Source organism: Lepidothrix coronata, unplaced genomic scaffold (genome assembly GCF_001604755.1).
Source record: "Lepidothrix coronata isolate B3197 unplaced genomic scaffold, Lepidothrix_coronata-1.0 Scaffold306, whole genome shotgun sequence".
NCBI classification, from domain to species: domain Eukaryota; kingdom Metazoa; phylum Chordata; class Aves; order Passeriformes; family Pipridae; genus Lepidothrix; species Lepidothrix coronata.
The window spans coordinates 694,912-711,315 of record NW_016690486.1 but is presented as its reverse complement, the minus strand read 5'-3'; the positions used below and the strand labels follow the sequence as shown (position 1 = coordinate 711,315).

Genomic DNA, 16,404 nt, shown 5'->3' with positions numbered 1-16,404 from the left:
TGGAACTCCCACAGTTTCCCCAGTGCAGCACACACCTTAAGACAAAACTGATGAGCAGCTCAGCTCTCAGCTCAGACATTCAGGCATACCACACTTGCATAGAAATGACACTTGGACCACACAGACAAAGGACCATAAAAAAACCCGACTACCTGTGGAAGCCTTAACTTGGGGGAGAAAAAAAAAAAAATCAGCTACAGCTTCTATTGACAGTACAACTAGTCTGTTTTTTAAGCTTCTAAAAGCAGGCCAACTCAGCCTGTTACATCATGTGGATTAATCAGATGCTACAGTATTTACTAGGGTTAAACCTAGAGGATAAGGGTTACATAATGGATTCAATCCAACCTAAAGTGCTCAGATCTCAAATAAATATACACCTTTTCTCTTTGAATATTTGGATGGGAATAATCAACTAAATGTAAGAGAAGTTCAAGTTTAACAAGCTTCTGAAATCGTATTCAGTTCTAAAATCTAGTACCGAGAAACAAATGGAGGCACACACCACTCAAAAGACCACAAAAACCTATTCAAATTTTGTCACCCTCATCTTTACACTTCATGTCCCCTCTCATACTGTTATGGAAGCACTACCACAGAAATATTTTTGAAATATTTTTGTGTATTACATACATACATCATCCCCTGGGCCTACACTCCTTACTCCTCTCTATTCCTTGCTTTACTGTGATCTCTGACTTGCCTCATTTAAGCTGAGCTCTCCAACCAGAATAAAATCCATATACAACTACTGCATTCCCAAAAGCTGCATTTTGTTTCAGAGTGCCATCAGTAAGGAATCCTGATTTTTCCATGCTGCAGAGAATACAGTTTTAGCCATTCCTTACCCTTTTTCTTGTGTGCCTGATGAAAACATTCAGTTCTCTGATAAAGAAATAATCACCCAAGCAAACATTACATAAAAATTGCAAGAGGCCCAAAAGATAATGCTTGCCAGAGTTTGTAATTCTTCCACTTCAAAAAGTTAACCTGCTTGCTTTTAAGGATCTGCAGCTTTTAATGTCTTTCACAGACAAATAACCAGAGAGAAAACATGTACTGCCTATTAACACATTGAATATACACATATTACAGGATACTGGTAATGCAGAAAAAACACAGACTTAAAATTCGAATCAAAAGCAAATCTTACCATCAGGGTAATTTAATTCAGCTAAATTATTATACATACAGTTAGCTTTTCAAATATTCCTTCCCCTGCCCAATGATTGCTTATACAGTGCATATGCTCCTCTGCCACTCCCTTCAAAAACAAGAAAGCTATACAGCAGTCTCTTCCAGCACGCTCACAAGAGATGCTGAGGTGCAACAGAGACGCAGGCATCTCCGCTACATGAGGGTGCTGCCTTTTTCAAGGTGTTTCCTTTTTAAAACCACTGAATAACGATGCTCCAGGCTTACAAGCTCCAAATTCTGCAACAAGAGACTAGAAAAAAAAATATTTACCATCCGTACATTCTTCATAATACCAGTCCAGTTCATAATAATCTGCTTCAATAAATTTCTGCATAGTCAGTATCCTTCAGCGACATGCACGAGATTTCACTTCGCTGCTAAGGTCAAGTGAAATGCAGCCATGCCTTCCTGCCTTTGCAAAATGCCAGAGCACAAGGCAGCTCACGGGAAGCTGAAAATGAGCTGCTCATCTTCACTGAGGCCACAACCGAAATAAAACGAGGAGTGTGGAGAGCGTATTTGGAAAAAAAAATAAAAATAAAATAAAAACTAGAAAAAGGATGCAGAAAGGAAGCAGATGCCCTGTCGGCTCCTGTAATGAAGCTCTGCACAGGAGCCTTGGATGGGTGTTAACGAAATCCTCCTATCAAAAGGCTGATGCGCTGACGTTAGGGACACACACCACCGCCTGGCTGGTTCTAACTCATTCCTTTCCTCCCCAGTCTCCACATCTCTTTCAGGCTAACGTGTTGCCATGGAGATGAGCTGGCTTCAAAAGCGATGCAGAGATGAAGAAAATGCATTTTGCTGTTTCTGGCTTTACAGACTAGAAGGAGTCCTCCATACTGGAAACAAAAATCCTTGCTCAGAAAGATGATACAATTCATTGCCACTGCTCAGAGAACATCAGCATCACACTGTTGCAATTCACTGGGGACATGCAGTACATTAATAATGAAAATCTAGTCCATTACTACTCTCTTCCACACAGTTTGATAAAAGCCTGCCTTCCCCATGGAAAATTAAACCATGTTGCTGCTTTGTTACACTATTCTGGTCTGATACAATAGAATCCTTTCTACATCCTGCTACTGCAAAATGCCAAACAAAAAAGAAAGAATCAGCAAAATCAGGAGAGCAATACATTTCTCCTTGCAAAAAAAAGCTGATCTGTTTCTACATTTTGTCCTCTCCATGAACCACTGACCTTTTTTTTTTTTTCCCCAAGCACCTAAGCTTCACAGCTGAAAACAAGAGGTTAGGCCAAAGTTTCACTATTTTATTCCTAAAAATACTGAAGGTCATCACAGAATAGCTTAATGTCTGTGTTCAGTGTTTTGGAAATGAAAGAAAATACTTTTGCAGCCCCCAATAAAATTGTGTTTAAGCTATTAGAAGAGTACCTGTCTGAGGAACAGATGGCATTAAATCATCTAACACAGCAATTCAAAAAGCATGCCTGAGTACGTGCAGGTATAGCTACCAAAGGGACTGACATCCATTTTGTTCATAACCAGCACATATTCTTCACCCATTTCTCCCCTTTTTTCAGGAAACTCTGTTTCTTTGCTAACACCAGTAGAAGCATTGGGAGACATTAAGTTGTGACCTATGTTAGTAACACAAGGCAGGAGGCAATATTGGGTCTGAGCGAGGAGGCATCTCTCTGGCTGAAGACTTCATCCACAAGAACAGCCATGAGCAGGTAACAGAGAACTATCCAAAACTTTTTCAACTGCCCTCCCAACCTCCAATTTCTTCCAGCTTCAGAGACAGCCTTAGACAGACACAGCTACCACTACTTTTAGCAATTCTTTAACGACTTATCCTATCTATTCGTGAGCCCACATACATTTTTAGCACCTCAAACATCTTCTTGCAAGGAGTTCCACACATCTACTATTCATGATATATAAAACCTTCACCTTTTGCTTTGCAGCTCACTTTTACTAACTTAATTTGATGCTTCCAGCTCTGGAAATCTGAACACTCAGTCCATCTCTCCCTTCCAATCACTCACAATTTCGCAGATTTCTATGAAGTTCACCCTCAGTCGTGTCTCTCCTAGGTTGTTATCACTTATTCTACACCCTGACTGGCATAGTTTTGCTTTACTGTAATAGAAATAGGTAAGGAATAGTCAAGCTATGCAGAGGAAAATGCATTGGTTTTATGACCACATCAGTATTTCAGCTTTACTGGTATAAGAAATTATCACTGCAGTCCTTTGAGTCTTGCAGTTTCAGTTATGCAGTTTTTCACAAGGAAAAAACTACACATGCTATTAAATGCAATTAAGGCTGCACTGTTAACATACTGTCAGAGAAAAATAAAGGTTCCTATGGCAACATCAACTCAATTGCTCTGCATATAAGCTATTTGTTCCACTTGTATTATTTTTGTCCAAAAGGTAATTTCAGTCTGGGTAATGCTATTAAATAAGCATTTAAAATAGAAAGAATGAACATTGTCTACCAGCTTAAATTGCTGCAGGGACACTCTCCTTTTTATTTGCTGACATTTTAAACAAAGGAAATCTTCAACATGCTAGAATTTTCTTCTCACTGTCCTCCCGGCTGCATACATACTCCCTTTCAATGAGACAGGATAACAATGGTTCAAGGTAGGGGTTTAGGGGTTTTGTTTGTTTGTTTTATTGATATTTTTCTACAGATCCGATTGGAAACACACCGGTGTAATCCATAAAGGCATTATTTTCCTCTGGAGAAAATCACTTGTGTGGTCAAATGATTTCAGAACTCAAGAGACTTGGAAATGTGGGATAAGTGTATCATCTTCCCAGCATGAAGACAGAAACCCTGGGCAGACAGAATACTATACATCCAGGTATTCACTCACAAGCATCCCTTCAATTATATGAGAAATTGTAGCTCTATAAAGCTGGAAGGGTTGTCAAGCTGAACAGAAATGTCTGACCAAGCCAACAAAGCAGCTGCACGCTTGCAGAACCTACTTTCAGCCTTTGCAGCCCTATTTTTTCTTCCTACGCTGGTGTCTCAGATTCATCTTATGTGAAACTTATCAGAACAGTACATTTTTCTGGTGGACTGCTTCTACAAACATTGAACTGCTGTAATTACAAGTTTCCATATTATAAAGAACTTGCTTTTTCCTATTCCAAAGCTAAATACAGTTATTCACATTCATTCAGCATTCCTTCCAGCTGCTATATTTTGTCCTATTTTTCTATGTTTTTCTATGTTTATGTCTAACCAAACAAGCCCCTCCCCTTTTATGTGCTCTCCACAGGGCAAAACATACAGTTCGATAAAGAATTTCAGTAGTCAATTGTGAACAGCTAGACTGAGCATTCCTTAAGACTGTGATTACAAAGGGCTATAATAAAGGCAGAAAAGATGGCTTGAAAAGCTCACGAGCCCTCTCCTTCCTTTTAGCTGAAATAAATCCATGCCAGAGGTCAATGCTAAACTGATCTGCCTAAATTAGCCAGGTTATAAAAAACATAAACCCTTTTCCTTGTTTGAAGAGAATTTTTGACAAAGATAATTTCAACTACCCCATAGCAGCACACTCAAGACTGTAGCGAACTGTGCTGTTAGGGTGCAAAGCAGCAGCAAGTCATCTCTGCTGGCAAATAAAGCATTAAAAGTATGTCATTACAAAGTATGTCACTATAAATCCTGTGTTCCCATTCTTAGTCATTTGCAGCTTTCTTTCCAGACCTTTTCCAGTTCCAGGAGGATCCTTTGAAACTGAACACTGGAGCTGGATGGAGTACTTCCATGGCAGCTGCAACAGTGTATTATCTCCCATTCGATTACCTCCGGGTCACATTTCCTCTCTTGGCTACAGCTTCATATCAGGACGTTCAGATAATTAAAACCGTATCGCATCATCCTTTTCTGCAGTCGCCAACACAGTCACCACTGCTCAGGATAAAGTTGCCCATCCCATTAACATTGTCTGGAGTCCTGTTCATCACAGCAGCAGCTACACAGGCCACCACTATGCAAAATGGCATAGTGGTAGTTGCCACAACACATACTTTGCAAACTGACATTTTTTTAAACTGACTTAAATAAATAAGTTATTAAAGAGCATTAAAGAGGCAAGCAAGCATATTTAAAAGCCCAATTGATCTTTGAGGATGGGCTGGCACACTTATTTCTAAATTGGAATCTCATTTACTGAAGTGAAGAGTTACTGGTGTTTCATCTTCCAAAAAGAACACTGAACAGGAGTCATCCTGTGACTGCACATAAACTCAGAGCAAGCAACTCTGACTTAGGACAGTCATCTCTTCCAGTGTAGTATTTTGCTTAGCAAGAAGTCTTGCTTAACCTGAAAAGAATAGAACCCAGAACACCAAAAGCATTGTTATCAGTAGCTTTTAGAATTGGTATTTAGAAAAATGGGTACTTCAGATTTGACTGACTCTCATTTATCAAAATGGGATGAATATCCAGGGTTTCAAAATGGTACAGGAGCTTCCTACAGATGGGACAGAGTTGGTTGCTTCTGCACACCGTAAGGGCACAATGACCTCATCTGATACGAGCAAAAAACTCTTCTGATGCAGAGAAGGGTCTAACTGTTCTCCCACTAAAACAAATGTTTTAACATGAGACAGGGGCAGTCAGATGAAATTAAAGTACTTAATGACAGAAAGCTATTTTCCACATGAAAGGATTATTTCTCCCTTTCCCCCAGTAATTACTGGAGAATACTATTTTTGCATTTATCTAAGATCAAAATTGATGTTGTCTTTGGCAACCTTTCTGCAAAACCAGCTGTGTAGTTTAATTAAGGTATCACTGGGCATACCTAAACACTGTAAATGAGACCATAATGGCAAGAGTCAGACATTTAAGAGAATATAGCTCTACCTAGCATAAAGAAAATTAAGAATAAATAAAGCTTTAAAGAATCAAATTTTGCAAACTGTTCATCACCTGGAAATAATGTAAATTACAATCTCCATTTTTTTGGTTATATTTTTCCTAGAGACAGCAAAAACATTTGTAAAATGAAGTTGAGCTTAATATCATGCTTGATTGGATAGACAAAAATACTACAGCAGCATGGTTATGACCTATTTTTCTAACAAGGAGGGAAAAAACCCACTGAGAGTCATGATTGCAGCTTCCTGGGAGAGGAAAGGAATGCATTACACTGAAGGAATACAGAATAAGGGAGCCCAGAACCGGACCAAACACTCCAGGGTGTGGCCTCACCAATGTTGAATACAGGGGAAGGATCAACTCCCTCAGACTGCTGGCAATACTCCTCCTAATACAGCTTAGGATACCATTAGCCTTCTTTTTGGCAAGGGCATATTGTTGGCTCATGTTTGCTTTTGTGTCCACCAGGGTGCTCCAGGTTCTTTGCTGCAAGGCTGCATTCCAGCAGTCGGACACCAGCATGTGCTGGGGTTGTTCCTCCCCAGCTGCAGGACTTTGCACTTCCCTCTGCTGAACTGTACAAGGCTGCTCTTGACTCATCTCTCCAGTCTGCCAAGGACCCTGTGAATGGGAGCACAATCCTCTGGTGTTTCAGACAATTCCTCCTAGATCTGTCTGTGTCTCACTCTCCCTCATGCTTTACAGCCTGTTGACTTCCTCCGACCTTCGCCTGGTGACAGCTCTTCAACAGCAGCACAATTCCTGCATAAAAGAAGGACATCTCTCCCTACCTCGGGGAGAGGTTCTGGGTACTCCCTGCAGCCTGGGACTTGCAAGGCTGAATCCCCTATCTGATGTTCTGCCTGGGTTAAAGTCTCTGCCCTGGCAAGTAAAGGCGCTCCAAAACCTGGAGAATGTATCCTATGGCACATTGGAACCACATCTGAAGGTTTAGGCTGTTCTGAACTCAGATGAGGACCCCTTCTTTGCACCCTCCCACACAAACTGCTGCATCTGTTGGCTGTGTCTGGGAGCTGTGCTCCAGACCTGGCTGTTACAGAGGGTTCTCTCAAGCACCAGCTTGAGAGAACACTAGCTTGGGTGTTAACCATCCCTAGTGAGCAGCAGCTCCAAAGGCAGCTCAGGGCACCCTTTGGTCAAGGGTACCTGACAGCTACTCAGAAGCCACTAGAGCTTCCTCAGGCCCACATCCCTGTCTCCCCTTACCTTGCCCTTACCAGGCAACAGCAGGCACTCCCAGTTCGACAGAGACTTCCCAGGAGTTCCCAGATAGGCCCTATCCCCACAGGTTGCCACAAAAAAACTCAGACTCTCGGGCAAACTGCTGCGCCTGTTCACTGTCTCTGGTAGCCTGTTCACTGCCTAAGGTGCTCAGAGAGCTGTGTTCTATGCCTGGCTCTTACACAGACCTCTCCCTAGACACCAGTTAGAAGTGTGTTTGACTTCCTCTAATCTGGGGGCAGGGAGATGGAACATCACTTTGCTGTATCATACATTCATGCACCACATTTTAGGCTGATTTAAAAGGTACTCTGCCTCAAGAGTTTAATAAGACTGGTCAGATGAAATTTGATTTATGTGATTACGCTTTAGGGTAAGATCAGTTTTATTTTGTTCATTTGGTAGGGACTGGCTCAGTCATGTGTCTGAAGCCTACGAAGGAAATAATAACAAAGATGTGTTTTGGAGTTCCAGAATGTAGAAGAACAGCTGTAGGCCTAATACTATTCAGTTCCTCCCAGTTGCCTTCTTTCCCAATTGTGAATTAAATTTTAAAAACTAATTCACCTACCCTGGGCTATAGCTTAACTCCCCCCCAAAAGCTGTGAATAAATTAAAATGCTTGGATATTTAACTATTCATTTTTCTACCAATATCTTTTAAATTAATTTAAAAGCAGGTCTAAGTACCTTGTGTCCATCCTCGTGAGTGACGCAGCCCAGTAGATTCTGAGACTACCAACTTTTGTGGTTGGGAATTGGACTGAGGATCTCAAAAATAAAAAGCCATATGAAGGCAGAAAAATCTGCTCTAGTAAGCCAAAGCAGTACAGCTAAGGGTCAGTGTTGACTCTTACCCTGTATGGATCAACACAGAGGGAAACTCATCACATTTCCACGAACATTTTATAAACCAGCATCAATCTGAATGTGTAGTCCAATAACTGCAAGGATATTTTTCATAAGTCATTCAAAAAATAAAACTTTCCAAGAGACAAGTTACAGTATTTACTCACACCCTCATCGAGGTTTTTAAAACAAACTGAACAGGTACCCGAGGAGTGGCTTAATTGCAGCACTGAAAATGAATCATTGTGTAAGCAGCCACACCCTGGAAAATACTCTCAGAAGTGATGATGGTACAAATCACAGGGCTTTTCTGCCAACTTACTTAAAATACTATTTTTTTTTCATAGTTAATTTTTTCATAAACTGATGTTTACAAACAATACAATAATCTCCAAACATGTCAATGGATTGTGATGTATTATGATCTTGCACTCTCATGTATAGAGAGTGCACAATAACTGAACAAAGGTAAAGTCAGAGACCTCAGTTTCTAGGATATCAGTCTAAGGTTCAACCCAAATTTGCTTAAACTTCTTAAACTACTATCTATACACACGTGTCTGCCTATAAGCAGTAAGGAATCAACTTTTCTTTATCAAAGATCTCCTTGCTTTGCTCCTCTTCTTTAAGCAGTTATTTCCCAGTAACATACACTGTGGCACAAACTGCACTCCAATTTTTTTCATTCAAGCCAGTTGACTGGATGAAAGCTACAACCACAGCAACATGGTAAAGTTGCAGTCATTATGCTTATAAGCTAAAAGCTGGATTAAATTGTTTAAGTACTCACAGTTCTAGGCAGTTTCTGCTATCCAATTCCTCTGTTCTACATAGCTTCATTTTCAGAGAATCATAAGAAGGGTTGGGGTTGGAAGGGATCTTAAAGATCAACTAGGTCCAACCACCTGTCCATAGGCAGGGAACCTTCCAGTAGATTAAGTTGCTCAACTTGACCTCATCCAAGCTGGCCTTGAGCACTTTTAGGGAGGGACATCCACAGCTTCTATGAGCAACCTGTTCCAGTGTTTCACCACCCTCACAGTAAAGAATTTCTTCCATGTAACTAATCCTAATCTACACTCTGTCAGTTTAAGCCTATTGCCCCTTGTCCTAACACTAAAGGCCCTGCTCAAGGGTCCCTCTCTGGCTTTTCTGTAGCCTGTTTTAGGTACTGAAAGGTAATCTAAGGTCTCCCCAACACCTTCCCTTCTCCAGGCTGAACATTCCCAACTCTCTCAGCCTCTCTTCACAGCAGAGATGCTCCAGCCCCCTGATCATTCTTGTATCTCTCCTCTGAATTTGCTCCAACAAGTCCACATCCTTCTTACATTGGGGACCTCAGAGCTGGGTACATACTCCAGAGTGGGGTCTCACAAGGATGGGCAGAGGGGGAGAATCACTTCCCTCGATCTGCTGACCATGCTTCTTTCAATGCAGCCCAGGATATAGTTGACTTTCTTGGCTGCAAACGCATCTTGCTGGATCACACTCAGCTGTTAACCAACGCTCCCAAGTATTTCTCCTCATGGCTGCCCTCAATATATTCTCCACCCAACTTGTATCGTGTATCCATCCCCAAGTCACACACCATTGCAAGCCCCACCAGCATCTCAGTTGGCAGAGTAAGGATGCTGCCACACAGATTTTTGGAGTTCCTTGCCCCACTAATAAAACATCTTTCCCATGGTTATTGCAACAATCCACCCACACAGACGATTTTATTCATGAGACAGGACTAATCAGGTTACTAAAGACTTTGGAAACCTGACATTTCAAAACATTTATTTAAGCCAATTTCTGCCATCATTATAACAGCACTAATGGGCTGATACAAAACAAGGTGGTGTAGTACATCTGATTCCATAGATCAGCTTCAGCTTGTCTCCCCATCCTTCACACATTTTTTTGTGTGACTGGGGGGAGGTGGAGAGCATAGGTAAGTTATTTACTAGAATAGTAGAATGCCCTCTACTGAAGCATGAAAGTCACACTCAGTTCTTCATATTCTTCATGCTTTTCTCTACAACCTTGCTCCTTACAAAACAAATCATCTAAGGTGCTTCAAAATCTAATGAAACCGTCTTTGCGAAGGTTTGTGTTAAGCCCTCTAACTCATCCCTCCTGAAACTCTACAGTGTCGTGTAAGTCTACATAAATCTACTATATAATCCACAGAAATCCACTACTATTACTTTAGCATAGTAGTTATTGGGATGAATCACAGAAGTTTTCTCTAATTGCACAGCTATGTCAATACTCACAGTAGAAGAACCCAGAGAGATACAAATCCTTTCACCATGATAAAAGTATCTCCAGGCTCAAACAAAAGAATAAAAACCCATGAAGGTCACAATTCTACACACTTTCCCTTCAGGCACAAATATATCTTTTTGTCCAATAGCACGAATATGAACAAAAGAAACAATGAAGGGACAAACTATCTCAACCAAATGCTCAGAGTCTGGTTCTTCACAAGTCTTTTCTAGAAGCTTAAGCTGCAGAAAAATTATTTAATGTCATGCTGTGGTGCTGGCACACAGTGCCACCAGACAACAGTGCAATGTGTCAGAGAATGCATTCAAAAGCAGATATGGGAAGAGGTTTAAGCTTTCTCAGTTGCATAGATACAGAAATTCCAGTCTCTTGTGAGAGAGACCACAAGCAAAAAGAAGTATTTCAGTATTTCAGTTTCACCAGTATTTGATAATGTGAAAAGGTATGCACTGTTCTTAATTAAATATTTCCTTTGTTTCTGTCTACCTCAATCTTGGAGACCAAAGCTGTAAACCACAAACAGTTCTCTTACTTTTCACAACTTTAAAGGAATTGTATAGATACTTGAAAGAAGGTAACAAAAATAGCACTATTTTATTTGTTTCTCTGTACAGTTTCTGAATTTTTGACTTACGGAAGTATTTCAAGGTCTCTTCTATTTGCTCAGTTGTTAAGTCAATATTCGCATCAGGGGAAATGAGAGGTGTGTGAAGCCAGTCGTCGTGGTCATAACCATAGATTGTATCTGCTCTTAGCTTATAATGAGGCAGCTGTTCTTCCAGTAGACTGATGATTTCAACTTCAGGAAGGTTGGTACTATTGCACACATCTGGTAAGAGGAAGAGAACAATCTCTGTTAGTTACTCCAAGTTGAGTACTACACATACAAGCTTGCACAGCTGTCAGTTTCACTGAATCATAGAATGGCCTAGGTTTGAAGGAACCTTAAATGTCTAGTTCCAAGCTCCCTGCTGTGGGCAAGGACACCTCCCACTGGATCAGGCTGCTCAGAGCTCCATCCAGCCTGGTCCTAAACACTTTCCAGAGATAGGGCAACCACAGCTTCTCTGGGAAACCAGTTCCAGTGCCTCACCACCCTCACAGGAAACAATTTCTTCCTAACATCTAATCTAAACCTACTCTCAGTTTGAAGCCATTCCTCCTTGTCCTCTCACTACTTACCCAGGTAAAAAGTCCCTCTCAATCTTTCTTGTAGGCTCCCTTACGGTACTGGAAGGCCACAATTACGTCACCCCCGAGCCTTCTCTTTTCTGGACTGAACAAACTCAGTGCTCTTAGCCTTCCCTCGCAGGAGAGGTGCTCCATCCCTCTAAGCATCTTGGTGGCCTCTTCTGGACTCTCTCCAACAGGTCCATGTCTTTCCTTTGCTGGGGACCCCAGAGCTGGATGCAGCACTCTGGATGGGGTCTCACCAGAGCGGAGTAGAGGGACAAGATGCCCTCCCTCGCCCTGCTGGCCATGCTGCTTTTGATGCAGCCCAGATACAATTGGCTTTCTGGGTTGTGAGTGCACATTGCTGGCTCATGTCCAGCCTCTCATCCACCAGCATCCCCAAGTCCTTCTCAGCAGGGCTGCTCTCAATCTATTCATCCCCCAGTTTTTGCTAGAACCACTAGACACTAATCAGTTTAGAAGATGTGGCTAGCACAAACTATCCTAAAATAGCTTGTTTACTATTAGAAAATACAAGGGCATGATCCCAGAGACAAAAAGTCTGACCTCCAGAAGCAGGGACTCATTTGCAGAATAAGGGGGGCAGGGTGGGGAATAGAGAGACAGTGAGTATTAAACAGGGTAGTTACAATCACAGTATGAAGAAAGATTAGTGCAAAGAGGAATTTATATTTTTGATGTTCTGCTTCAAAGATTATTTTTATCTTTTAAGCTTTACATATCTCTTTGACTTGGTCTTTGACCACAGTATAGTACCACTATATTTTTTGCCTTTACTGCTGGCAGATTTTTCTCAAGAAAAAGAAATCCAGGACTCCAATAGCAAACAGCGTCACAGTTCACACCTAAGACACACTGGTAAAGTCGGTTACAAGAACTTTTAGGGCACCTTTTGACACTATCCTGACCTGCATTCTGTGATGCAGTCCCTTATATTCACAAATATATCAAGTTTGCATACAGTTTTAAAAATGGATACTTGAAAGCCAACAACTGCAAAAATGTTACAATTAAAATTAGAGCTTTAAATATAGGGCAAGAAGTAGCTGAGCAGTTTAACACAGAAAATCTCAGTTAAAGGTAGAACCTTTTCTACCGTGAGGACACAGGGGTACAGAGAGGCTAGGAACTCAAGTGAGCAAGGCCATGAGCACTCACTCTAGAAGGCCTGCTTTTAGTAGAAATCAGAACAGATTACCTCTAGAGGTACATTACAACCTATATTATAATGAAAAATTCTCTGAGTGTGTCAATACCCAAACCAGGCATGATAGTTCTAAATATGTTATTTTAATTACCACATAAATTAACTGCAATGTATTGCTAAATATTTATTAAGAAACAGAGCAACCCATGGTATGTTTGATGCTCTAAGCATTTGCAAAAATCTGCCCATTTTCCATGTCCATTCCAGGACAAAAAGAAAACACCACTGTGTTATTCATCCCAGTAACACTGAAAGCCCAGTTTAAACCCAAGCTCCCAGTCCTCCCCTGTGCAGCGCTGCAGACAGGCAGGCTCTGTTCCCTGCTGATACTGACTCACTGCCTGGGCTTCCTGGATTGCTACAGACCCATGGCATTGGTCTGGTGATTGACCTCTGGAGAGTCAATTCAAACTGTTACTGCCAGCACCTTTGCCCTGCTCTGCAACAAAGGGACTGGGCTCTGCCAAAAAGGACTGTGCCCTTCCCATCCTGTCAGCTGCCTGTAAGGCAGCCCTGCTCTTGCTGCTTCCTGACAAAGGCACCGATTTTTGTAAGAGAAATTTATTCTTTCTATATTGATGTAGACTTGCAATTCCACTGTAACCCAGTGGAGCTCACCTCCGTCAAAGGAGGGAAGGGAGGGGGGAATGGGGAAGTAACACATACTTTTCTATAGACCACAAATTACTTCTGGTTTTTGGCTTTCTAATCCAGAAATTACACTGTCAAAAGCATCCCAAGCACTAAAGACTGCAAGAACATTACTATTCTATCAGAAAACAGGGCAGAGGATACAAAGATGAATTTATACTGTCAATCTCCTCCTTATATACTCTACAAAATCTTGAAAATTAGAACTACAGTCCACGCAGGAAAGTTGCATTGTACTTTATGCTTCAAGGGGTCTGCTAATTCCTATCAGGAGGTATTCTCCTCTGCTTTCATCCAGGCTGTTGTGCTGATTGCTGTACATATGTAACTGTCCTCCAACCCTCACTGCACAAGGTAGCAGGATCAGGTGCCCAAATGTGTAGCGATGCTGTTTTTATGGAGCTCTGTGCAATGCCGGAATCAGCCTGCATACATCGGAATCAGCCTGCATACATCGTTTCAAGGGGTCTTTGCAACCCTTTCAGAGGGCTAACGACTTACACAGAGAAACAAGATCTGTTCCCCATGCTTTGAAAGATGAGAACCTGTAACTACAAACCTTTCTTTTTCCCTGGCTACCTTTTTAATTGCTGAGAGCATCATCTTAGTGTTTGCAACCATCTGAGTTCAGAAAAGCCAGCTGTTCTTCTAAAAAGCACATGTTGACACCAACCAAACATTCAAGGACCTTTCTGTGTATGTGTATAGACAAAGACTTTTTTTCCATACATCTACCTAATTGCTCTCAATTACAAGAATATGAAGTTGATTTTTTTTTGTTAGGGTTGTTTTGGGAGAGGGATTTTTTGCTGAAATGTTAGTTCTTCTCTTGAGAAAAATGTAAGAGTTTACACGACCTGTCTGAGATGATCTTCTTGGGAACAAGAAAATAAAAATTTTGAAAAATTCAAACCTTTACAGTCTTTCTCCTTTTTTATTTCAAAAGAAACAGTTTGACTTCATAAATGAAAAGAGAAATTTCCAGGTAAATAATTTTGTACAGAGAAATAAACTGGTTTGCTGTATCACAAAAAATAGCAAAAAACGGACTGCAAAAGAATTTACTAATACAATGTGAGGAGGAAAAAAACCTTCACAGATGCACACACAAAAAAGAAACCCATTTATTTTTATTGCAGAAAAGAAATCCACTAGAACTTGAAGGCCAAGCAGTAAAGAAATAAGAATTATTGTGGAATAAAAGTCAACCAAGACAATTTTTCTATTCTACCATATAATAAATCCTAAGCATTCCTGAGCAATTCAAAAGGCCTAGGAACTGGAAAAGATATTAAGGAGTAACTGGAAAGACAACCTTTTGTGATGCTATTGTCATTAACTTCTATTGCAATCTCAAAATCTGTATACCAGCAGGAAACAGAACAGGCTCTGATATAATTGTCTATTTAGAAAAAACAGGACACTGTAATTACACTTGTTCATGACTAGAGATTAGTTCACCATTTAAAATCACAGCAATATTCTCAGTGCTACAATTACACAGTCTTCCTCTTCACTTTTTCTCCCCTCCCTTTTCTGAGATGTAGGCACTTGTTAGGAAATGGTATGCAGACTAATGCCATTCCCCATCCTCCATAACACCGCATGCTTAAAACAATTAACTGATCATTAATAAAAACTGATACAACAAAATATGCTTTTGAGCTGCTGTTATGGATTTTGGAGTTTGTAATCTAAACAATTTTAAACTTGCAGTCTTCTGGACATCCTCGGCAATCAGAAACTTCTATAAGTAAATTACAACTAACTTAAATAGCTAAATGAATTATCAACTCATGACTCTTACTAAACCATGGGTCATTCCAGGTTCTGCTCTTGAAAGAAAAGAGTTAGGAAATAAGATTTGCTAAGGCTCTTGCACACTCTAGAACTCTATAGCCTTCAGTACTTCATAGAAATAATTACATATTTAAAAAAATTTTTAAAGTCTTTTTCATATTATTTTTGCAAGTAACATGTTCCATTGCTTTGCTGCCTTTTTAGCTTAAATGCATAAACACCCCATCTCACTTATTTTGTTGTAAATACATATCTTTCCATGCCCTGTTCCTCAGGAAATAAAGAATGTGGTCAATCTGCTTTGCAGGAGTTTTCAACAATGTTCCTTCCCATGCTATGTTTTCTATACCATATTAGTGCAAATTCTTTCAATGACATTTGTCTTGATGAATTTGTTTTTTCAGTTTCTTTCTATAAAGATGCAAAACAGGCAGAACACTCCAGTTGAGTTCTCTTTTGGATATTTTCTTACTAACTCAGTATCTCTTAGGTAGTTACTAATGGATTACTTACCAGCTTGTTCCATATCTTTTCATATATTGGTATTTTACTGGCTGGTGTCTCTACCCTTTTCTGGACATCTTAAACTCTCCACCACCTCCCTCCCAACTTAAGACAGCCACTAAAGTTTCACAGGTTGTTTCAACTTGCTTATATTTCCTTAGAGGAATTTTTACTATACTTGCTGAGCTGGCTACCTTTGACTATTTCATCAGTTCCCTTTCTTCTAGCTACACCTCTATCCATACAAAATGCACTAAACATTGTAAATCAACCTTTCATTGTGGAGATTGAAGCATGTATAGGAGGGTGGCTTTTTCTCCCCCTCCCCCTCCCTTTTTTTTCTTAATTCTTCTTGTGCAGATGAAGAGACATAACTTTTAGGACAACTATGTCCATGTGAGGATAAGAGTACACTTGGTTTATTTTCAGATGCACATTTACACATCCTTCCTCTGCTGTCAAGGAAGGAATGATCTCCTGAACAAGGAGTGATCAAACATAAAATGAAGTGAGAGGTCTAAAACAACGGGAGCTGACTGTATTGAAGCAGCACAGCTCTTCAAGGACTGCAACTCCCCCTCTGTGCACAGAACATAAGAGATCA

At 40.5% G+C, this 16,404-nt stretch overlaps 1 protein-coding gene across 12 annotated transcripts in view; it reads right to left on the bottom strand.

Annotated features, from left to right (window-relative positions):
* TRAK1 (trafficking kinesin protein 1) overlaps positions 1-16,404 on the bottom strand; it is a 97,475-nt gene that overhangs the window by 48,850 nt on the left and 32,221 nt on the right. For 10 of the 12 annotated variants that reach the window (XM_017837574.1, XM_017837578.1, XM_017837582.1 and 7 more), the window contains exon 3: positions 11,079-11,273. In XM_017837574.1, the coding sequence (XP_017693063.1) occupies positions 11,079-11,273 (195 nt within the window). Of the gene's footprint in view, positions 1-1,467; positions 1,810-11,078; positions 11,274-16,404 lie in introns of those variants that run through there. The other 2 variants (XM_017837585.1, XM_017837586.1) reach the window with 1 other exon arrangement.